General features: G+C 43.2%; 2 protein-coding genes and 1 long non-coding RNA gene across 8 annotated transcripts in view; 1 reads left to right on the top strand and 2 right to left on the bottom strand.

The window, feature by feature from the left end:
* The window catches only part of RIPOR3 (RIPOR family member 3), a 43,401-nt gene extending 33,404 nt beyond the window's left edge, over positions 1-9,997 (bottom strand). For 2 of the 6 annotated variants that reach the window (XM_015881765.2, XM_015881763.2), the window contains exon 1: positions 4,158-4,689. The gene's annotated coding sequence lies outside the window, so the exon portion shown is untranslated. Of the gene's footprint in view, positions 1-4,157; positions 4,690-4,769; positions 4,935-5,036; positions 5,108-9,401; positions 9,507-9,936 lie in introns of those variants that run through there. The other 4 variants (XM_015881764.2, XM_015881762.2, XM_015881766.2 and 1 more) reach the window with 4 other exon arrangements.
* PARD6B (par-6 family cell polarity regulator beta) lies at positions 9,621-22,913 on the top strand. Its single transcript, XM_015881775.2, has 3 exons — positions 9,621-9,840; positions 13,412-13,634; positions 18,518-22,913. Exons 1-3 carry the CDS (start codon positions 9,775-9,777, stop codon positions 19,339-19,341), a joined length of 1,113 nt encoding a protein of 370 aa, XP_015737261.1. The 5' UTR covers positions 9,621-9,774; the 3' UTR covers positions 19,342-22,913.
* LOC107323067 lies at positions 21,319-24,693 on the bottom strand. Its single transcript, XR_001559146.2, has 2 exons — positions 23,403-24,693; positions 21,319-23,297 (listed from the first exon to the last, which is right to left on the bottom strand). It is a non-coding gene; the product is annotated as an uncharacterized LOC107323067 (long non-coding RNA).
* Between the last annotated feature and the right edge of the window lie 40 nt (positions 24,694-24,733).

Raw genomic sequence — 24,733 nt, 5'->3', positions numbered from 1 at the left:
TGGACGTAGTTTGACTTTGAAAGACCAAGATGATCTCTACTGATCACTAAACTTACTGCTCCTTAAACCTACTCCGGTCCAAAAATGTTAGCTGAGCAAAGACTACTGTTTCAAGTGCTTATTGTAAAACATTTATTGTCCTGAAAGTTGGGTAGAAAGAGCTGACATGAACAGTCTGACAAGAGATCTCTAAAGGAGTGTGGTGATGCCTTCTACCAGAACAACTGGTTACAGAGTTCACATCTGCCTTGGCCTCCACAAGCTTCCTCTCTTCAGTCCTGTGATCTTCTTACTGCTACTAAATTCAAATATTTCACAGTCAGCAAATACAGAGTATCTGTTTTGGTACGTTAAATCTCCCTTTTGTTACACATTAGAAGTTAATAAACTTGCCACGTATTTCTTGGAAGTATTCCTAGCAAGACAAGAAAATGATCTCTCTCATGCCAGTGAAATTTGCTAATTATCAAAAAAAATACACCTACTCTAGAAAGGAGCAAAAAGTGGATAAATGGTAACCAAAACCACAGAGTAAAAATGATTGTAAAAACTAATATATGGTAGAAATTTCCTTCGGAGGTCCACTGTGTGCTGTGCCATGAAAACAGACTAGTTGCAAAGCACTGGCAGTGCGGTACCTAATCAGCCACATGTTTACCTTCTCACTTATCAATAAGTGACATTAACGAGACTTCTGCCAGAGATAATAAATTCCTGGAAGTGCCAGGCTCTGCTCAGTCACCGAGCGTAAGCACAGATGAGCTACTCACTGGAAAAAAGACAGACATAACTTGAAGCACTAAGCAGAAATTGCTCAGTAACAGAAACTGTTGAGTTCAAACCACATTTATTTCCATCGTATTTTGCCTGCACTAATAGAAACGTAAACCTGTTCATGCTAACTCTATAGACAGTAAACACTGCAACCCTGAAGCACACTGGGGTCTCTCAGTTTCCTCCCTATTTGGTTATCTATTGAGTCCTAGCACTGGACGATGACTTTTTTCCCTTCTTCTCAAATGTGGCAATTTACACAGAGGTTTATGTAAGCACAAAGAATTATGGAAAAAATGTAAGTGGAAAGTACATATTCTTAAAAAGCACTTGAATAACTCAAATGCAGCTGAACTGACATTATTCAGACTTTCCAGTCTTATTCAATACTGGATTGAAACCAAGCACAAGGCACTTCAGGCCCAAAGAACATTTTGAAGAAAACTCTGAGTACCTATATTTCAAGTTTACAGTATCTGTCTGGGAAATCTCTGCTACCTAAAGACAGACTTACCTATCTCCTCACAGAATCAAACAGAAGGGATGTAAACTAATTACAGAGAAGTCTGGATCAGCTTGGAAACACAAGGACTAACTCAGCTCCAAAGAACACCCAAATGAGAAACCTGGATTCAAATGTCAGTGTTCTTCCAGCAAAATACAGATGTAGATTCAGATCCAAATTTTACACTGAAAGTTCCCATCTAACCTGTGCAGACACAAGCTCGAGGCTCAGTTCAGCATTCCTTCCACACCCAAAACTGGAGTTCTGCCTGAATAAGGAATGCCGGAGAAATCTGAATTTCTTATCTTTGAGGCAGATCTTGTTTGGCGATGTATGTGCCTGTGAACCTGCCAAGACTCAAAGGTGTGACAATGGTAAGCAGTTCAGTTCCAAGATTGATTACGTTTCATAAGCTTTCTCTTCCAGGACACTTATTATAAGGCAGAACTTTTTCATAAGCTCACCTAACTGTTTGTACCTCCTCCATACATCTATATATTCCAGTACAATTTTCAACTATGGAAAAGATCCAAGATTTGTATAAAGAATGAGAAGCAAAGGAAGTATTTATATATTTCCAAACTGGTGAACATTTAAAAGTATGGTTATACAAAATGCAACATAGCAAAGTAAAATAAGATTTTTAAAAAATTTAATTTCACAGAGAACAAGTAACAACTGAATAAATAAGTAATAAAAGAGGGCACCTTGGCTTGACAGTCTCTGCTTACCATACTCCAAATTCACAGGACAGCACCGTGCACAAAGATGCACATAGTTGGTGGTTGTTTTTTTTTCCCTAAAGTTTTGAATTTAATAGAAATTATGGTTTCGGGCACCAAGTATGTGAAAATACAATGGTTTAAAACAATCAGTTCTTAGGAAGCATAAACTATTAACAGAAATTGAAAACTTGGAAAAAGTGGATAAAAATTGCATAGTCCGAAACAAACCTATATATCCGTCCTGGCCTAGGAGAGGTGTCATCTTGTGATCAGCACTAAATCAAGGATTCTGAGGCTGGCTGGCATCTTAGCACAACTTCGTGTAGGTATAATTTTGGAGTGTCACCAGCCAGTCACCTTCCAGATCACATTCTGGCCAATAACATTTGGGATAATTCAACTCTGTTCCTTTTTGCTCAGGCCTTAGGCTAAGACCAGGCATGCATATTAAATTAATATTAAATCTACTACTATTTTACATAAAATGTCTGTTTCTCTTCCAATCTAGTGTTACTGTTCACTTCATCCATACAGCACAATGATGAGCCCCTCTGAGCCATCTCTCACTCCCTTGTTTTTGTATAACTTTCTATACCCAGAGTCTCTGCTCTCTTCTGGGGCACTCCAACTCTACGTTATCACTCTTTCAGCGTTTGAGAGAGAGGCACATTAAGATCCTAACATTCCCCTCCCAGTGGACTGACTTCCTTTTCAGCTACAATGGTCCTCCTCGACCTTTCAGGTTCTTTATAAGAAAGGACGTTGCAAAGGAATATTAAGAAGGAATTAGCTGTGGAAGGGTGTAAAATGACGTTGGTGGATCTGCTATTTACATGGTCCCAGGTCCCTGCTTGAAATGATCCGAAGGGAGCAACCCAGGGCTGCAGTGAACACTGCAGAGCAACTTTGCTGCTGTTTTTCATCTTGACAGAAGGAAATAATTTCGTCTTAATATTGCCCCTAAGGGAATACCATTGCATAACAAGCTGTTGGCCTATATTTCCCTGTTCTTGGATCCAAGCTCTTGCCAGGAATGCCACTCCTTCACATCAGTTACTGACTCTAGAACAGAGTACAGCACAGACACAAAGAAGCTCCCAACTCACAGATGCCTTTTTACTCCTCTAACAATATCCAGAACCCAATTAGAGGACAATTTTAACAAGCTCATTGCTCACTATCACACTGCAAGCGTTGCATCTCTGAAAAGTTCCCCTGCAGACCTGAGGCCCTAAGTGAGCTTGGCCTGCCCCTCTGTAAGACCTCCTCCTTGTTTTGGCACTTTTACATGCAGCGTTTACATCATCCACTGCAGAAATCAGAGCAGCACCATGGAAGTGAGCAACTGCATGAGAAAGCAACAGAAGTGAGAAGTTTGGAATATTCACGTTCCATCAGACACCAGCACATCTTTCTCAGACAACTCTCTCCATTCAGCATGAAATGTTCCCTCAGATGCATGTTGCATTGTTTACATTTAACAAATGATCTTCCTATACTTTTTTGTTTGTTTGTTTTAAAGCCTTTCCAAAAAGAATACGTAATGCCTCTCGTTAAAAGGTGTAGCCCCCATATTACAGCTGTTAAATCACAGTTACAGCTACCAATAAAGGAAATGACAGAACCAAGAGTTTTGAGCACTGGTGCTGTACTCTGTCTCTGGTTCAAGCTCCCATGTTCAAGAAATATGTAACATTATTTTTCCAAATTCTTTCAAGTTTTTCTGCTTGATGAACAAGCCAATTTCCACATGGCCCAACTTACTTAAAATTTATTAAACGGTAAAACTAAATTCTGTCTGAAGCAAACTGTAACTGAGCCATGACCCAAAAGTTCAGTCCATATTTAGGAGCAAGTAAAACACAACTAGTCCATACAACACCTCCAAAACACAAACCACAGAGGATGGCACAAACGTTGTCCTGCTTTTTTTTCTTTTTTAACTCTTCCACCTGCTCCATCCAGGCACTGACCTCACAAGGAGTTCCGCGGTGTTTCCTGGCACGAACGTGTTTTCCCCTGGATAAAAGGCTCCCGCATCTCCCAGCGCCTGTACAGCCCACCCGGGAACACCAGCAGCCCGGTACTCCCAGGGAGATCTCCCCACCCCCCGCAGGCGGCAGACACCCCTCTCGGTGTCCCGCAGCTCTCACCGGTGAGGTGCCGGTGCCTCGGTTGCCCCGCGGCTCTCGAACGCGGCCCCTCTGCTGATGCCCAAAGCGATGCCGCCGCCGCCACGCCGCTCCCCGATACCTCTCGCCGGCGGAGGCCGGGTCGGAGCTCCGGGACGCAGCGGGCCGAGCCGCTGCCTTTCTCCGCCCGGAGCAGGCTCTCCAGGCTCGGCTTCTCGGAGCTCCCGGCCAACCGCCGACTACCCGTCCGTCCGGCAGTCCCGCAGCGCTGCCGCGGCGGCCGTCGGGGACGCGAAAAGGCCGCGCTGCCGGGAGGGCCCCGATAGCCGCCGCTTATCGCCGCCGTCCGCCACCCAGCTGCGCTCCGCTTCCAGGAAGCCGAGGCTCCGCAGCGGCTGTTCGCTGCCGGACGCCGATCGCCCCGTCCCGCTCGCTGCCTCCCTCCCTCCGACCCCCCTCATGCTGGCAGGGGGGCTGGGAAAGTGCAGCGAGGCTCCGGCACATGCCGAGCTTGCGGTCGCTGCTCGGACCCTCTGCTATGAAGCAGGGCGCATCGGCAGCGCCCTCTCGCTTCGTGCAGCGCCGGCTCCGCACGCCGGGCCATCCAGCCCTGCCCCGCACCGACGTTCTCACCCTTTTGCTTCTCAGACATTTCCTCCGTGCTCTGATTTCCTCCCTTCTCATTTTTCCCATTCATTGCTCACTCCTCCTCTCCCATACTCCCCTCTGAGACTCCGTCCTCCTATGACCCTCATCCATCTTTCCCTCATCACAACTTTTCTGTCTCCCGTTGCCATTCCCCATTCTACCCTCCCCCGTGTTTCCTATTACCAAACATGTGCAATGACACCCCATTAACCAAATCCCCCTCTGCCCCCTCCCACCGTATCCACCACTGACCTCGCTGCCTCTTCCTCAGGCAGGCGGATGAGCTCCGTCCTGCTGCCTTGCTGGGCACCTTCCAGGTGAACCTGGCAAAAAGATGGGAATCGGTGATGCAGAAAGTAGCACGAGATCCTGCCGGGTTCCTCGCCTCACCATATGAGTCCACCCCATCACTGCTCTTTGCTTTTGAGCAATGTCTTGCCAGGCCTTTTGTAAACACCAGCACTCAAACATGTTCCTGCCTTGGGCACAGCACCTCGTGTTGTACAGTGTGTCTCATCCATCTGCCATTTTCCCCTGGTTTTGTGGGTTTTTTTAGCACCATTTCCCCATAGAGTTCACAAGTTGATTGACAAAGCACAGGAAACTGGGCAGTGCCCCGAAGAAAATGAACTGGCCATACAGAAGTTGGACGTGCCCTCAGGAGAACTTCATTACTGACAGGGCTTGTTTCCCTTGTGATCATTCAGCAATAGCAAGGTTAGTACATAGTCACTCCCGCTATAGATGTCCATATTTAATTCAGATGAGGATTGGTCTTACTTATTTTGATTTCAGCTTATTTTTTATGTTCTCTGTTTGCTCTGTCTTCATCTGGTTGTTTATGCAGCTCAAGCTTGGTTTTGATTATTTTTAACTGCATTTCAGATTACTTGCTCAACTGTTTTGTTCACATTCTCCTTTTCCATGAAACTGTAATAAAACACTTGGCTACAGAACTTCCAAATTGAACACTGCTGTTCAGTGCAGCTCACCATGCAGCAGGGCTCAAAGCTCTACAATGTAACAATGTACATATCCTTGAAAACAATGGATACAAACTAAAAACTATTGTTACAAGCTCGTTTCACATTCTTCCGCATAAATACGTTTAGTAATCTTATGCATATAAAATACTCAATAGTTGCCACTATTATAATATTTAGAAAGAAAAACTAAAACACAACACTGAGATGTCTCTCAGACCTAAAGTGACACAAAAAAACCCACTGGTACCATTTTCTCTTATGATCTCCCACTTCACGAGCATTCATTCAGCCAACATTCATCACAGCTCCTGAGGCATTGCACACACTTTTTCTGTAAGTAGGAGACATAACAAAACCTCCTGCTTATTTCCATGCAAACTCCAAGAGATGCAAAGAGCAACAATGCCACTATGTGATAGAGCAAATTCCCAGCTACAAAACACTATTTTTCAGTGCAGTCATCACCATGGGCTGCGCATTTCCACCAGTGACGGCCAGGAGCTTTCATGCTGCGCTCAGAAACATCTGCACCAATGGAGGTGACCACTGTCAGTGTCCCCACAGCTGAAATGCAGCACCACAGCCTCACTGTGCCAGCACCAGTTGGTCTCCATAAACATTCACCCATCGTTGATGAATGTCAGTGGGTGCCTTTTTTTTCCCTCCACAGAGGAATTCAATTCCCTCCTTCACTCCATACACACTTCCACATCAGACACCACTCTGTCAGGCTGCCCCTCTGCTGCCAGCTGTCACACAGCAACAAAATGGAACAGGACATTGGTGGGAAGGTTCAGCCCCTACAGCCACACCAGCAACATCCACCTCTGACATCACAGGCCAACCTCACAAAACAGGAGGCATTACTTTCAGAGCAGCCCTCATAAAAAGATCATTCTACAACAAAATATTTGGGATGGTTGAAAACGTACCCATTTACTGTTCCAGTCCCACCAGTGTTCTGGAATAATCAGACTAACATAAGTTTTATTGTTAAAGTATTGGCTTAAGTAACTTCTGTTTGGTTTCTAAACCAACTCAACAACAGACAGCAAACCCTGAGCAGACTGAACTACTCAGGAAGATCCAGACTAAACCAACTTCTAACAAAGGCATCTGTTGGCCAGAGCTCTGTTTGTGCCAGCAATAGCTAATAACTCTGCAGTTATTCCTCTTAATAGAGTTGTTATGCTGACCTGGAGAAAGCAATGCACTTCTTACTGCTCAGTGCAAGTAACATGTATGCTAACAATTACTTGTCTCTCCACCCTCTTCTCATTTTACATTCTTTTGATTTTAAAACGCTACCCAGATGCTTATGAACATGAAGGAATTTGCACAGAAGTAGATCATCTATCAATATACTGACTATGCACTTTCGCTACTACAACACAACCAACTTTAGACATCATCCCGATATGAAGAATATTTACTGAGAGCTCCTCTGGGTGTGTTATAGTGAAACTGATCTGTAGTTACGTGTCCTCAGAGCTCTGAGCGCAGGATTTCTGCTTCTTTCTGCATCTCTGCCCACACTGGAATATTTTAGTTCATGGAGTTACAGATCAGGAGGGAATGACCAAGTAGCTGCCAGAGCTCTGAAGGAACAGGGGCAGAGGCTGAACTCACACAGCTTCAGTATTTCCAGATGTGACATACATGGAAGAGCTGAACTCCTCCCCTCGGCTTGCTCTTCTCTGTTTTCACTTATTACCGCTGCATCGGTGCTGTTTGGTTAATGAACAGTGACGGCTCTATTATATTATTGTATAAACGTCTGTCTGGGTAGGCTCTGTAAGTTCACAGTGGGTTTGACTTGTCCATGAATGCGTGCAAAAAATAAACTCAGAAGAACAAGCCAACAATACACTGAACTGTCTAAATACAACGACTGCTAACCTCGTTTTATGATTTCAGCAATAAATCTATGAAATACTAAAATATTACAAACTAAACCCGGCACAGCGCCCCCTGCTGGGCACCGCCGGAACAGCCCGGGGCCACTCAGCCTGCAATTAATAATTCAATAGTAATAAATTATAATGAACTGTTTTATGAGGCGCTGTCATTCTTTTTGCGATTGGCTGCAGATATCATTTGGTAAATTAATAAATGTTCTCGCAATGGAAAAATCACAGATCCTGCCTTCGGTTCTTCAGCCATCCCTGCCACAGCACTTTGACTGGGCCCTGGGTCCACACTGAGGGCACAGACTCGTTTTGAGCAGGTCCGAAAGCAGCCGGATGGTTGGGAGCTCGGGAACAGCTCCATGCTGAGATACTGAAATGGGCTGCCCAGAGAGGGGCTGGGTGGGTGCTCCGTCCCACTCAGGGCCAGGCTGGACCACGCTCTGAGCAACCTGATCAAGCTGCAGGCGTCCCTGCTCACTGCAGGGGAGTTGCACTGGATGGCTTCAAGAGTCCTCTGCAACTCAGATGGTAACACAGTTCTATGGACCTGAAAGAGCATCCGGGACAGCAGTAGCCAGGGACTTCTCTGCAGTGAAACAGAATGTCCCCCTGATCCAGGGATTACAAAACCCAACCTGTCTTTCAACTTCACAGAAGCTGAAACTGGTTGTGCCATGAATAGTCATGATCAAGTCACAGGTTTGTAGACTCTGTGACTAAAATAGCTCTTCAAACTTGTGCTGCTCCCGGCCTCTCACTGTATCTTGATCTGAAATCAAGCTGTTTATTGCATTCCTTCCTCATACGTCAGCTCCCAGTGATGAGAGCATGCCAGTGATTAATACTCTTTATTAGGTCAGTTCCAGAGACTTGAAATGAATTTGCCCTGAGTCCTGAAGCACGTTACCACACCCACAGTGTGGAACTCCAGCCATCCTAGGAATGCAAGATAGAAAAAAATCCTTATCTGAGGTGAGACTCCAGAAATGTTCCACAGTAAAATCGGCTGCAGGCACAGATCAGCTCCAGGAAGTTCTTCCAAGGAAAACGGCAACTGACTGCTTTAAAAACCTGGCAGAGGTTTGCAAGGGGCTCTTGACTTCAATAAGCCGACTCACACGCTTTCTTCCTCCCTCTACATACTAAACTCTGTAAATGAAAAATCCTTTTTCTTCAGATTTTAGGCATGACACGGTCCCCATGTTAAGGTCTGCCGGTACCTCCCCAAGGTCACTATGTGGACGGTTACACAATAATGGTTGTTCTATCGCAGTGTAACACACACAAACGACGTCACAGAAAACCCTTCAGGCGTGTCACCAGGTTACGGACGGGGCTTAAAACAGAAAAGTCCAACAACTGCACGGCCAGGACAGGCCTAAAGAGCATGAGAGGGACAGGGAGGGAGCACGGCCTGGGCTGGGGCAGTCACACCCAGCAGGATGCAGTCAGTCATGTTTCAATGTCTCACACACATCCCGCTCCGTACAGTCTCACACATTCGGATCCAGTCATGTTTCTCTCACACCCCGCACACTCGCGGCCTTTCCTTCCCTTCCCTTTCCCGGCGCTGTCCCACTCCTCCCTCACAGATCAGCGCATCGTGCTGCCGGGCCGCGTTCCCTCGCACAGCCCCATGTTTGCACACCAGACCCGCCCGCTGCCGAGCAAAGGTCCCGCGGCTCGTCCCACCCCCGCCCCTACACAGAATCACTCCGTACTTCCTCATCTCCGTGCGGTTCCTCCCCCTCCATCTTGTAGCTCCGCCTCAACCCGGCAGGTGCTCGGTGCCGCCGTCCCGCGCTCAGCGCGCACGGCTCAGTGCGCATGCTCGCGAGCGGCAGGTGCGCGGCCCCGCCCGTGTGCGCATGCGCGGTGCGGCGCTGCCCCGTCCCGCGGTGTGAGGGCGGCAGGTGCCAGGAGCCGCCGGCCCCGCCCGGTGCCGCTGTGTCAGGGCGGCGCCGCGGTGCCAGGAGCGGCTGGAGGCGTGAGGGGCGGGGGGATCCGGGGGGATCCGGGCCGTGAGCGTCCCGCTCTGCCACCCGTGGGCGCCCGGGGCCGAGAGAAAAGAGCAGACGCCGAGCAGCCGGCGGAATGAGTCGGCCTCACCGCGGGCCTGCGGGCAGCCGGGGCCTCGGCACCATGGAGGTGAAGAGCAAGGTAAGCGAGCGGGGAGCGGGCGGCCCGGCCGGAACCGCGGGGAGCCCGGCGGGTCGGGGCTGAATCACGGACTCACTGAGTCACTGAGTCACTCACCTGCGGCAGCGCGGCCTGGGGCGGGAACCGCGCGGCGGGACTGAGCGAGCGACGGGACGGAGGAACCGGGCCCGGTGTGCGCAGCGAGCGGCGGGACGGAGCGGGGCGGGGGTGGGAGCTCGGGGGGGATCGAGGCTAAAGGCGTTCCAGGGTCGGGTCGGGGGTTGTGACGGACGCCGGGCCGTGATCGCTGCCCATCACACCGGGCTGCTCTGCGGGCAGAGTCTGCATGAGAACTTAGTGCCGGCCGAGCTCTCACGAGGCTGTATGTGTATGTGTGTATGTATGTGTATGTATGTACACGCTGTGGCTCCTCCAGCAGCCCTGCTGTCAGATCTCCGCAGGCTCCATGTGTCTATTGGCATTTCTGCATCATTTCTGCATCCATTGCCGTTGGTTTTTTCTCCTGGTTCCCGTAGTTTTGCTGGCAGATGTTCAGTGTTCTGAAACAGATCTTGGGGTTTTTTTTGGCTTACCGTGATCATATTTTGGTACTTTGTCCTTTTGCAGTTAATTACATTTACAACTGTAAATCTTAATATGCGTTAGATGTGAAATCTTAACTGGTGTGAAGCTGCTAAAGAAATGCGTTGTTGTGAAATCCTTTCCATCATCACACCAAACTACACGGCCCTGTGGGGATGTTTTCTTTCATTGGTTTAAAAGAAAAAAAGTCCTTTTGTGCCTCTTTATTTCTAAGCCGCTCGGGTCTGTTTGCTGTTCGTACTCTGCTCCTTCCTGCAATCCAAGCATCCCTTTGCAGTGTAGGAGAGGCAGCCGGGAGCTGGGGATCTTTTTCTTGTCTGTTTTTTAAACACTAGTGTGACAAGTGCTTGTACATGAAAAGCAGTGCTGCGCTTTTGGGACTAGCATGGATGATAATTACTGCTCGTTTTTAACTTAACTGTGATATGGGTGAAGTCACAATGCCAAGGAATACTTGGCTGCCATGATCCCAAATGCTGGTTAAGCACAGCTGTGACTGTGTCAGTGGAGCGTGTTGTTTGTTGTTTTAATCTATGTGCTTGTAGGATTGAAAGCAATCAGAATAACGTGTTTATAAGCAATACTTCTTGCCACAGCTCAAGCCTCCCCTGTAGTGTGCATTGCCTGATTACAAGTATGTCTAGGGATCAGCTGCGTGGTGCCTCCTTTGGCATTCTGCAGAGCAGGTCTAATGAGTTGGGGCTGTCTCTTAGTGTACTATGAAGAATGTATCGAGGCGTTCTCTGAACTACTTGTTGCTAATACATTACTTTCAAGTATCTAGATTTAATGTATCAGAGGAGTCATCTTCCTTCCGTGAAGAAGCTCCAAAAAAGAAAGAAAAGCTGTGTGGGAGGTGGAGGGGAGCATTCCTGTGCAGTGCTGTAAGATTTGAAGGCTTGCCATCAGTGTCCAACGCTGTGTTCAGGTAGTCCAACTCAGTAATCATGCACCGACTGACAAACCCATGCCTGCAAAGCCCATTGTGAGTGGGAATAGTGTTTTCCGATTCTTTGTTTTGTATGGAATGAAATCTAATATACCGATAAGCTCCAGCAAATGTATCTGTCTTATGTTCTGTTATTATTGCTTAAGACTGGTAGTGTAGCAGCGGCATGCAGCATTAGACAGGACATAAAGATGCTTCTCATAAGCGAGTCTTACTCACGTGGGTATCTCAGGTGAATTCCTGGTACATTGCCATAGCTTGTGCTGTGTTTTTCCAGCTGATTCTTCTGATTTTACGTTTCTGTGCTTCATTAAAGTTGCAAATTTTTGTTAGTGCAGAGTGGAATGTGGTGCAACGTTTGATATCAAATGGAAACATTGCATGAGATTAATATAGACAATTATTACATGAGATTAATATGGACAGGGAATTAGTTTAGCTTTTCTACTTTATCAGCTTCGTAGTACTGAGCATGTGGCAAGTTTTGTTAGAGCATAACGTCTGTGGAAATGGTGGGGGGAAAAATTAACTTCACATGCTTGGAAATGTGACCGTTCATATCCTTGCTGCAATCACACCATGTTTGCTTCAAGTTGAGAGTAAGATTGTTGGTGGCGTTCTTTTAAATTCCAGTGTTACTTAACCGTTCAAACTATGTTGTCTTTCAAAACCAAACAACTGCAGATTGATACAATGCTTGGAGAGTTTCCATAGCGCTCATACTTGAAATAGCTGCAGCAGGGTTCAGCAGGAACTCGGTCACGTTCCATCACTGACATCACACTTCAGCTGCCTCTGACGTGGAGGAAGCTCCTCCTGCAGGCTGTTGTTTGCTTTGTGTGAGTCATCTCTTCTGACTTAAAGTGACTGAAATAGGAATATTTCTAGAGTGCCCCCAGAGAATTCCATTATTTGAGAACTTTGAAGATGAGGTGTTAATAGTGTGTAGGCTGTTCTGCTGTGCCTGTTTGAGTCTGGGCGGTGTTAATGTGCTAACAATAGGGTCCTTGTCTCCTTATTTTCGTGCCTTGGTATGTGAGAATTCTAAGGCCTCTATTCTCTAGAGCTGTTTTAATCAGTGGTGAGGTAAGGGTTGCTCTGAGGCCTGGTAATTTACACCTCCCCACCTGCTGTGTGTAACACCTACCCCACCATGTGATACTGAGACTGGAACTCCTGGCAGCGTTTCATTCAGTGTGCCCTCGCCTTCTTAAAATTGAGCCAGGTAAAGGAATAGTTTGAAGTGATGTTCATTGTCCATCAGTGACAGGATTGACAAAAATGCCACCAATTGGCTGCTCTGTATTTTGTAGTGAGGAGCTTATTGTCCTTCTAATTCTTCTACAAGCTGGAATCTTTCAGAAGCAGAGGCAAATCTTCTGAATGTTCTTGAGGGGCGGCTGGTTGCTCCCTTTTATTTCCTTCCTCCAGAAAGAAGCAGAATTGATATAAGAGCATCTCGTGAAAGTTTTACTGCACGGTTTGTACTGAACATCACCAGCTATTCTTTGTATCCATTGGGTCAAAGTGGCTTTTCATTTCTGTTCAGAACAACTAGGAATATGAGCAGTTCTGTCTTGCATATGTTAACCATAGCTCTGTATTAATGCATATGTGCCATTCTAAAGCTCTCTGTGACTTCTTTGAAGAATTGCAGGTCGCCACGTGCCATAAAAAGTCGGTTGTTCTCCTTTCTGTTCTTGAGCAGCCACCATCAGTGCTGGGCATCAGTTCTCCCCCTCACCCAGAATGTCTCTTACTTCATAAATAAATGTCTGAGAATCTGCAATTATTCTGGCACTAGTTTGTCACCCTAATGCCACGTTCCTGTGTTAGTGAGTGCTTTGATGTACATGGATGGAAACAACTTGTGAAAACTTTGGGGAGGAAAAAATACCACAATGCAAATAGGAGTTTTATGCCTCTACAGAATTGCTGTTTGTAGTTCTTAGTGCACTCTTAATTGCAAAACATTCAGAATATTTTTGTGCTTCAATTGTGTGTTAGCTTTCCATGTTAATAGGATGTATTTTGTTGTAGTTTGGAGCAGAATTTCGGCGGTTCTCTTTGGAGAGGTCCAAACCCGGGAAGTTTGAGGAGTTCTATGGATTGTTGCAGCATGTGCACAAGATTCCCAACGTCGATGTTCTCGTGGGATATACAGACATTCACGGAGATCTGCTGCCTATAAATAACGATGACAATTATCATAAAGCAGTTTCCACCGCCAATCCCCTACTCAGGATTTTCATTCAGAGGAAAGGTAAGTGTGCTTGAAGTGGGTAATTACTTGTTTATAATTATACTGTTTACTCGGTATGAGGAATGGAGTAAATGCCCCATTCCATTGGGTTGAATTCCACAACTGTAGATGATCAGATTTATTCACATCTCTCTTGCAAGAGTTTCCTCAGGCAGCCTGTTTATACTTCATGCATTTTGCTTGTGTTTAGTTTGGTTGGATAAAATCAAATCAAATCTATAGCAAATGCTTCTTTCTGATTTCATTTTGATGCAAATGAACTTTGAACTCAGGATTTATAGGGTTTTATGTCTGTGTGTTGGATGCGTTTGATTTAAAATTCCAGTCTTGATTGGACAAGGGGAAAGAAAAGCTGTTACAGGGTGGAAAGGAATCCTACTGCATAAATAAAGTGTTATGTGTCAGTATAGAGACTAACTTTTAATATGCTGCTTCTGTAACGCTTTCCTGAGAAAACAATGTGGAGTTTTCAAAATGGCAGTGATTTCTGTCAGCCAACCTCAAGTGTGAGTGCTGATTATTTTGTCAGTTGGCTTTATAAACTGCACGCATCCTAGGTCCAAGTTCTGTTGTCTTTTTAGTGTTTGCCTTCATTTGTGAAGCAGAATTCAGTTTTTAAGTTGTGTGTGTTTTTGTCCAGAAAGAAATATTCAGTGTAGAGATCTAAAGGGGGTGGGAGGTTGGGGAGTATGGAGTCCTAGGGATGTGACTTGAGATTTCTTTGTTCTCTGAATTAAAACAAACCTTACTGCTACACTAGTAGATTTTCTACTTAAATACAGGGTTGTGTGTATATGAATGTAACTGTGCAAATCCTGTGTTGACAAACAGTGAAGCGATTGTTCTTTAAGTAACACACCATGAGTTGCTCAGCTGCTTTGTAAAGATGTGTGCTGTTTCTGGCTGTTGCTTATCAACAGGTTTGTTTTCCCTAGAAAATACTTGGGCACCAGAAGCTTTTATTGACGTTCTCACTCCAAAGTAATAAACTCCACAACAAACAGTCTGACACAGAAGCAATATTCAAAAGCTGTGGCTGTTTGCCAGGTGCTGTTTCTGACAATGTGTTTGTTTTGTTTGTGTGGATCTTAATACAGTGAGGTCTGTGTGCTTTCATTTCTGTATTGCCAAGGAGATGAACTGTTAAGAGAATGTAAATGCAGAAAAGCTCTGATTCAGTTTAATCTCCTACAGTAGCCATATGAGGAGGACAGATAAGCCACTTTGTCAGACTAGGATTATTGAGGTTACATTTAACACCATATGGTTTTTAAATTGTTACTAGCGTTAAACACTTGATGCTAATTGTAACTGGTGTTACATCTACTATGCTTTGTTCTTCATACTTTTCAAAAGTTTGATGGATTATTATTACGTTTCTGGTGCAAGGAATTGAGAATAGAATTGATAGTAATGCACAACTAGAAATAAGATTAACCTAATTAATCTAATAATGTTAATAATGCTAGAACTGATTGTCAGAAAAAGCTCTATAGAAAATAGTCCCTGTCAAGAGGAACTATATAGTCTTCTGACTATGGAGTTCTAGGTGACAAGGAACCTAGACTGGCATCCAAATCCAGCACTGTACTGCATTCTGTGTTATTTGGTCACTTCTAACTGTGAATGAATCCATCAGCATCCTAGCTGTATAGAACAGGGGCCTTTACAGTGGAAAGCAAGGAAATATTTGTTATTTTTGATAACTTAGTTACAAATGAGGCTGAGCCGTTTGAGATCTATGTGCAGCAGTCTTACCATTTAGGTATGTATAGTCCATCTAACTGCACAGTTATTGTCTGTACATCTATGAATTTGAGAATTGAGTGTTTGAACTAATGCGTGCTATTAATGGGGCTGCTCTGATCTGCACTGCTCTGAAACTATTATTCACGATAAATAATTCAGTTAATTTTCTTCCTGTAAGGTTTGTTGTGGCTTCCATAAACTGTTGAATCACCTAAAGATTTTGCTGGAAAAATCTTTTTAAGATTCTTATAAAGCAAAACTTCTTTTCCTTATATTCCCAACAAGAATAGATGGGAATTGAAGATTTTTGGCCAAAAGTTATTGCTGGCTGGGAGGGGTGGCAGAACAGAGGAGGGAGTTTACATTGTTCTAAAAGACTGGAAACTTTATTATGTTCTCTTGCTGATCTAAAAGCTCATGTAAGGTATGAGTGAACTATGATAAAATGGAGCATAAATAACATTGAACCTGTATCCAAAGAAGGATTTAAGGTGTGGGAAGGAGAACAACAGGATTCTTTTGTAATGATAGCAGTATGTGGCAGTGGTGATGGTGCAAGTCTAACTTAAGGAGTTATGGCATGTCAGGGTAAGCAGCTTCTATCTGATGTTCACTTTTGACTGTTGATTTGTGAAAACTGGGAGGTTATGCATCCAAAGGACTTATGTTTACTGATTGATGTGGTAAGAAACCTGGATATCCCTTAATGAAATGAAATTATTCATCCTCTCAGGTTTTTCTAACTATAACTAGTGTTTCTGTAACACTTGTCTCAGCATTAAGTCTGAATTAGAACTTGTTGTAGCACAAGTTATGGCTATCAGTTTGTAGAAAAGTTGCATATTGGAATTTCATCTGGGAGTTTAAGAGATTAACAGGTACTGCTGACATCTGGAACTTAAACGTTGAACTGCTGTATCATAATTAAATCCAGATGTGTGGGAGTCGCTCTGTCTGTGGGAAAAGCCTTACTGTGAATAACAACAAGGGAGAGACAGTCCCCACAGACAATGAAGGGCAGCTGGGGGGTTGGTTGTGTTTTGAATACATTCTTCATAGAGACCAGAAGTCAGACCATGATTTCAATTTGGAATCCATAAAGATCACTTAGTGTTCTGTATTGTAATTTCATATTCCTGTGCATCATGCCCAGTGCATGGCTTTATAGAGTAGAAAGGAGGTTCTTAATTCACTTCTAGTTCTTAAGGTGAACTTCCTTTTTCCATGAAAAACAAACTTTTAAAAACAATTTTCCAGAGAAGATTCCTTCTGTTTGTGTCCAGTTTCTGAAAAAAACATGTGGGTTTGTTGTAATTTGGGCCTATTTAAGAGGTGATTTAATGGGCCTTATTTGAAAATGGTAAGTTGCGCGCTTATTCCAATATAATAATGATTTGGGGTTTGTGCAAATGGGAAGTTGCTCATTGTGAGTTACGTTGGTTTGCCAGGAGATGGGGAAACCATTGTGAGTGTCTTGAACTGATGTGAAACCAGATTTGACACTTGCAGGCAGTGTTAAATTCCCTGCAGTCCGTCCATACAGATCGGTGCCATCTTGAGTTTGAAACTGCAAGAAACAAATCACTCCACTTCTATGTGGCCGCTCTCCTTAATGTTATCTGCAGTTAATACCTTGTCCCTTGGCTTTATGCCCAAATATCTTTCCCTGTAGCTTTAAACTGATTAGCGAGGTGCCAGAACAAAGATGCCTTTGTACTCCAGAGTATTGCTTTAACTTCTCTGCTGCTGGACAAACTTTCTAAACAGTTGTGCTGTTTGGAAGAGATATGAGATATGGAGAGATGAGTTTTCTTCATTGACCTTGTTGTTTTTTTCCCCAGAAATTATGCAACTTCATAATGTTTGCACTAGTTTTGTGTTGTTAGGCTTTTAATTCTAGCTATGATACAAGAATCAAAGCCTCTGCTTAGATGTTTTGACATATAGCTTTTATTTAATGCAAAGATTAAAAGAATTGCTTCATGTTGTCTGAGAACTCAGCATGTTAGTTTTCATGGAGCACAGGATTATTAATGGCTGATCTCAGATATCTCAACATACATTTTACGCAGTGTTAAGCTTGCACTTGCAGAAGTGTTTTGCAGGAAACACTGTCCACCTATTGCAGGCTTTGTTTGGGGAGGTGGATTTTTTCTTTGGGTGTTTTTAGATTGAGCCACCTTTTGTCACAAACTGACTTGACTCTCTTAGACACCTAATGAACAGATCTTACACTATTTCTAAAGCCTTCTTGCCTGATGTTAGATCTAATATTTTCTTTTAGTCTTTTCTGCTTAGTTTTTCTGCTGAAGAACAGCTGATTTAAAACGTTTCAAACTCAGTTCATCATTTTTGGAGTTAGAGCATACTTAACATGGCAGATTGCTTTGGAAAATGGGCATTCTTTGGACAAAAGAAGTTGCTTCTGGAGAACACATTTATTTCCATTAGAAATATTTGTATGGCTTTGATTCGTTGTTGTTTGTTTGTTTTTAATAAAACACACACAAGTCATTTGTGCACTTTCCTATCAAATAGTGGCAACTGCAGCATTGCTTATACAAACAGCATTGCTGGAAGTATGTGCATGCAAGGTCCCTTTGTTTCTGTTCCACAGCCGTTTTACCTACATTGCATGGGGGCAGGGAAAAGAGTGCAGAATGCAATAAGGTTTCTGGAGTTTGAATCCAGGTCACTTGGATTGCTTCCAGGAGCTGGGCAATAATGGGTACTTTGGCTGCTTTCCCTTTTTCATTCTTTCTTTTACGATGATCCGAAACTTGAGGAGAGAAAACTAACGAATGGAATTACTCTGAATAAAATTAAAATGTTTCTAGGAATGTACTTGTTCTTTCCATTTCTAACCTTTCTCGTGCAGCTAGAATACAGTTCTTTCTCTTTACTCTGCTAACTTTAATTTTTTTGAGCTGTCCTTTCCTTTGGTAACCTTGCAAGCCTTGATGAATCATGTAGCATCAGAGTCCTTGTCTCAAGTATAGAGAGAAATGTTTCTACTGTAGCAAGCCAGAAACCTTCTAGACTAGACTGTTCATTCTGCTAACCTAAATAATGAAAGCGATGCTATATGGCCTACATATAAAGCAATCTAATCATCAGTGTGCTATGTCTTACAGAAGATGCAGACTACAGTGCCTTTGGTACCGATACTATGACACGGAAGAAAAATGTCTTAACAAATGTGCTACGTCCAGATAATCACAAGAAGAAACCACACATTGTCATTAGCATGCCACAAGACTTCAGACCAGTGTCTTCTATTATAGACGTAGATATTCTTCCAGAAACCCATCGCAGGGTACGACTTTACAAGTATGGAACTGACAAACCCCTTGGATTCTATATACGGGATGGCTCCAGTGTCAGAGTAACGCCACATGGATTAGAAAAAGTTCCGGGAATTTTCATATCTAGGCTTGTCCCTGGGGGTCTCGCTCAAAGCACAGGTTTGCTGGCTGTCAATGATGAAGTACTGGAGGTGAATGGAATAGAAGTTTCAGGAAAAAGCCTTGATCAAGTTACAGACATGATGATTGCAAACAGCCGTAACCTGATCATTACAGTCAGACCAGCAAACCAGAGAAATAATGTTGTGAGGAACAGTCGGAATTCTGGCAGCTCCGGTCAGTCGACTGAATCCAGTCTTCCAAGCAGCACGCCAAATATTTTAGCAAATTTCCTGCAAGGAGAAGAAGAGAGTGATGAGGAGGACATTATTATTGAAGATAGCGGTGAGCCACAGCAAATTCCTAAAGCTGCACCCACCAGCCTGGAATCATTGACACAGATTGACCTGCTCCATGAGCCAACCCAGAACGGCTTCCTTCCTTCCGGTGAGGTGAACTTGAATCACTCAGCATGCAACGTTAGCATGGAATGTGAAGTACAGAACCCAGATCATAAGTCATTAGAAGAAGACGGAACTATAATAACACTATGAAAATACATTGGTGTACTTTGTACTGAGCAAAGATGCTATACGTTTTTGATTTGGCATAATATTTTATACCTCTCCATCTACTGTGCACTGCAATTTGCTTAAAAGGAGGAAAAGATAGCAAATGTAAGAAAATGACAATGTTGTAAGTTGACTGACTGCACTTCCATGTAAATACTTCACAAATATAATAGTTGATAACTGACTGAAATTTACATTGAAGGTGAAGGATAGCTAAGAGATGGCTGTGAGCTTTCTCTTAATGGTACTTTTATTTTTGTTTTTTTTAATGCAAAATACTACTGGTTCTATGGGATTAAACTTCCATTAGTGTCTAAGGTTGATTATCTAATGTGCTGTGGTTTCACGTTCAACTGAAGTGCTGCTTATATATGATGGAGCCGCTTTAGTCGGTTCATTCCTCTCCTGGCCTACTGTTTTTCTGATAGAGCTGTCTGTGTGGCTCTGCATATAAGAAAACAAAATAAGCAGGAGTTGGGCTGGGAAAGAGGTTCTCTTGGTTGCTCAAGTTCCTGAGTCATTGAGCAGCGGCACAATGTGAGGTCAGCAGCTTATCCTCAGTTAGATGGGGCCTTCTTAGGCTGACTATCCCGTTGTAAGTGTGTAACCACAGGCTTGTTAGTCATGATCTATATTGTTTTTAATTTGCCTCTTGTTGCAAGGTTCATTTACTTTCAATTACACTATGATTTTTAAATCCAAATGTGAAGCTTTTGACACTTCTGTGTCTCAGATCTGTTCTCATTTTAGTTTGCAATATTTAGGACATTGTCAAATTTTGTTGCTAATCTCAGTGAATATTAAACAAATCAAATGTAAAGTTAATTCTATGGAAATGATATTACATAATCCATGTTTTAAAGAACAAAAAGCAGTCCTAGCAGAAGCTGTAAAGATTTCTGCTAGCAAAGCTTGTTGGGTCTAAATGATGTGAAAATGACTTTCTTCACACCTACACATTTAAAGCAGCTTAAATTGACTTAAATCCCTGTATTTAGAAAACAGTTTGAAATCAGGATGAGACTTTAATAGAACTTGTTTGAGCAGTATGGTATTAGAATTATTCATTCTAATGAACCAAACTGTAAATGCTGGTTTTCCTGTGCACCACTGGCTGTCTTGAACATTATAGAGCTGCTATGCATAAAGCAAAATGCAGATGACAAGTCCTGATGCTGCAAAAGCACAAGCAAGCACATTTCCCAGGTGGGAACGTTACTTGTTGCAGGAAAATTAGATGGGAACTAATAAAGTTGGGAAGAAGGTGAATGGAGCTTCTCAACAGGAATCCAGCAGTCTGAGTCAACCTGTAAGAAAGCAGCAGGATGTGACCAGCTCTGTACTGTGCTTCCAGATTCTTGGAAGTGTCTTCTGCCCTGTGGGGGTTAAACTGGATGATCATTGTGGTCTTTTTCAACCCAGGCCATTCTATGATTCTATGTAACAGGCAGGAAAGGAGACTAACTTTTTTTTCCCCCCCCAGTCTACTCTGGGGAAACATCTACCTCTGGTAACTTTGCTAATGTGGGGCTAACTAGAAGCTTAGTATTAAGGCATCTACACCAGGATTCATAGTGTATCAGAGGCTAGAAGTGTATTTGATTAAGCTTTTTGTAACATAAATGAAGTTACTTCAGTTGTTAGTGGCATTAAATTTTAATGCACTTGAATTTGAAATTAATAATCTCAACATTGGAGTTCAAATCTCACAGGAGTTGAAGTGTTTTACTTATTTTTGCTTATTATTGATATGAAGAAACTATATCCGCTTGGTGTGAAATGAGGAAAATGTCTTCATTCTGCAATATGTAAATTTCAATAACTCATTTTCTGACAGTGCTGCTCTCTACACTTCCTTTACTAAAGGAAGATTGTTTACTTTAAAGTATCTTCTTGCTTTATCAAAGACTTTCCTTCCTGTATGAAATCATCAGCTGATGGTGACTTTTATTATGCTAGTTTGCATTTCTGTGCCTTCTGCTTACTTGAATGTATTGCGAATAACTAAAAGGAGTAAAGGCACTTGGATGAGAAAAGAGTGAGGTCTGTGGATCCAGAAGATGAACTGGTAGCGCACTCAGTGCAGGTGTAAAGCTGTCACTCAGAGGATGTACCCTGTGGGTCTGCTCAGTGCGTTGGTGTTTTGCAGCTCGGATGCAAGATGAGCTGTTAAATTAGACAGGAGGGTTGGTTCTGAGCATGATAATTACAGAACATTACAAGGTAACTTATTGCTGAAATACAAACACCCAAAGTTAGTGTGCTGCCAAACTCCTGTGTTACCCAATTTGTTCTCTAACAGATGCATGGATATATTGGATATGTCTGCCAGTATGAGAGAATTGTAGAAAACTAACTAGGGTCCGCTAAACACTGCATGGAAATCCATCTCTTAGGACCTTTTCTGCAATCCTGTAATCTAATTGATCCAAATAGGAGATAATACTCTTGACAAGTAATGTTCTGTTTTACAGGAACTTGATAACACTCATAACAAGACTAAGCATTTGGGATTTGATTAAAACAAAGCACCAGGTATACATAATAAAAACTGACCTGTAGGTTTATTTATGGTTACAGGGACGGGCTGCACAGCATGTAATTGCTGACTGCTGCAGTGACCATGGAGTTTCTAAAGTTCTTCCACATCTTACTAATGTATACACTGTTAATTATGAAATACTTTTAATTGTTACTTCAGGATGATCAATGGTTGATTATGAATGGCTAAACTTCATATATAAGTGGTACTAAGGCTCAGTATGGGGTTTTTTAAATATGCTGGTATCATTAGCCTTTAATTCACTACCTCCTGAATTTTTAACATCTTTACGATTTTCTCCTTGGAAGAAAGTGCTTAAAGGCTTGACTGTTTCATACAGATTTTTATCTTTAGCTAAAAGAAATCCAGAAGTGATAGTGAGGATGCTACGCATGATTGACAAAATTAAGCTGCTATTAATGTAATCTTTGTGTTTTAAGTATCCTGTATATGTAAACTGTATTTTCAACCCAGATTTTATAAATTAATTTATAAATATTCAAATTACTTTAAAAAAAAAAAAAATGGAGCAGAAAACTGAAGTTCCTCTGTGTAGTGTTGTGTGTTGTATACGTGCATGGGGGAAGTCCTTCCTTCATTGCAGCTGGGAGATAAGTGCACCTTACTGGGAGAAACAAGCAAATTCTTCATAGAATTAAGTTGCATTTACTTTGAAGTTCTGCTCTGGTACTGGGTAAGTCAAGCCTAACTGTGAATCGTGTGTTTTTCCACAGCTGAATTTAGGGCAATGTTCTCACAGCCTGTCTTTTAACATGTGTATTTTTGTGAATATTATGTATTTTCTAATTAAATTCTACTTGGAATGTGATTTTTACATGAATGAACTTGTTTAAAATGTCAAATATCAGTATTTTTCTTACAACTTCAATGTATAATGTACATTGTTAGCTCACTGAATGAAGATTGATTTTATGAATCTGGCTAGCTGTAGCTGTATATTAGTCCTATATTTTTACAGACTGGAATAATAAATGGATCTATAGAAATAAAATGGGTTTTTTCTTAATTACTTTTTGACATGTGAAAATAAGGAAGGGCGCCATGTTTGCTAGTTCTGAAGAATGAATGTAGATGGGCTGGTTTCTGCTGGGACACTTGGTCTGTTTTCACATTGCAGCCTTAACGTCTTCTTCCTCTGCTTCTTTCTCTGAAGCAAAGCTTTATGTGTGGAAAGCGTGTGCTGGAACTTGTCCCTGGGTGCTGCTGCTCAATGTGTTCATTCTATGATTCCTACAGTAGCTGCTAATAATGAATTTTGCATTGTTTCACTTGCCTGAAGACATCTGATGGTGAACATAGGATGTGAGTCTGGGAGAGGGTTCTCTCTCATCTGTCACCTGTCAGACGCTGCTGGCGATTTGGAGGCTTTCCTTTACTGTAAGTATTGGTTACAACTGTATTAATCTTTAACTTGTACCCGGTCCCCTTACAAATCTTCTCTCTCTTATCTAATGTATTGGCAGCCCTTGAAAAAATTTACCTGGTGGCAGAAGATTTGAGTTTCTTTAGGTATTTTTGCAACTGCTGTTCTCAGAGCAAACCATAGAATTTCTGTGCTGTACCTTCCTGCAAGGACAGAGACTGGGGTCAGTGCTGAGCACTCAGCTTGCAGTTTTCACATTGCAATGAGCTGTGGCACCCCTCGAATCCAGGTCTGGCTGGGTTAGTTCTGGGTTTTCTGCTGGTTGTGAGAGCTGTATGTCGTCCTGCAGAAGAGGGATTGTCAGCTTCAGAGTAGCTTCGTAGATGCCTCCAGTGCTAGTGTGAAGAAAAATCTGCACTGCATGTTAGCAGTGTTGCTCTTGGATGCTGGAGAAGCAAGAAATGGAACGTCTGGTTCTTGTGAAGTGAGATCATAGCCGAGGCTGAGGAATTCAGACTGCTCATGCAGCTCTGCCCGACCAGCTGTGTGCTTTCCCTCTCAAACAGGAGATGGGCTCTTCTAAGGAATTTATGTAGGATGTTTATTTATTTTTAAGTGGTTCAGAAACCTGCGGCACGGAGCGATTTGGGGAAGTGCTGCTATTTTACCAGCACTCCACGTTACAGCCATTTAGAAGTGTTGCTAATAAGATATAATATCCTGTCCTTAGAATTAACATTCCTTTCTGCTTCATTACCTAAGGAAATACTTTGCATTTTGTCAGTGATGGAGGTTGGTGCTGTGCCCTGTGATGCTGCGCCCACGTTGCTCTCCAGAGGAGGATGTTTGTGTGCTTTGAATGCAGCTGTCCCAGCGTGATACCGAGCAATGTTTAACTTCGCAAAAGCCAAAATGTGTTTATTGTACCAGCTGTACCAATCAGCCATGCAGTGCTGTGTGCCTGCAGGCCATGGCTCTGCTCAGAGCCGTCACTGAGCTGTGCCACCTCCTGACGTGGGACCATGTTTCCTTCCAGGGGTTTCAAGTTTTCCTTCTTTTTGCTGTTGTTCCGAATGCAGCCCAGCCTGTTTGTTTCTAAAGAGCAGGATTCGTCTGGAGGAAGCAAAAATTTTAAAGTCTTGTGCTGAGGAGAAAGCAGTGAATATATAAAGAGCTTTGTTCCTTTGGGTGCTGTGTGAGGTTACATGAAGGGAATGTGCAGTTTAAGGACTTTAAATCTTAGTCCTGTGATAACCCCGTTATCGATCCTGCCCCTTTATCCTGTGTAACTCGAGGCTGTTTCTCCTCATCCTGTGTCACGGTTTAAACGCAAATCGACCTGTGGAATATTGACAGTAAAATTACAAAGTTATTAAACCATGGCGGCCTGTCACCACTGACAGCAGCCCGGCCCTTTTCTCGTCCCGCTCTTTGTCCCTCCCGCTCCC

Source organism: Coturnix japonica, chromosome 20 (genome assembly GCF_001577835.2).
Source record: "Coturnix japonica isolate 7356 chromosome 20, Coturnix japonica 2.1, whole genome shotgun sequence".
Lineage (NCBI taxonomy): Eukaryota > Metazoa > Chordata > Aves > Galliformes > Phasianidae > Coturnix > Coturnix japonica.
The sequence above is the reverse complement of the archived record's forward strand: the minus strand, read 5'-3'. Positions and strand labels throughout refer to the sequence as shown.

Bases quoted from the DNA above. Each gene is read 5' to 3' on its own strand.
- PARD6B (XM_015881775.2), top strand. From the start codon at position 9,775: ATGAGTCGGCCTCACCGCGGGCCTGCGGGCAGCCGGGGCCTCGGCACC. The intron at 9,841-13,411 runs GTAAGCGAGCGG...ATTTTGTTGTAG, and splicing joins CCATGGAGGTGAAGAGCAAG to TTTGGAGCAGAATTTCGGCG. The intron at 13,635-18,517 runs GTAAGTGTGCTT...TATGTCTTACAG, and splicing joins GATTTTCATTCAGAGGAAAG to AAGATGCAGACTACAGTGCC.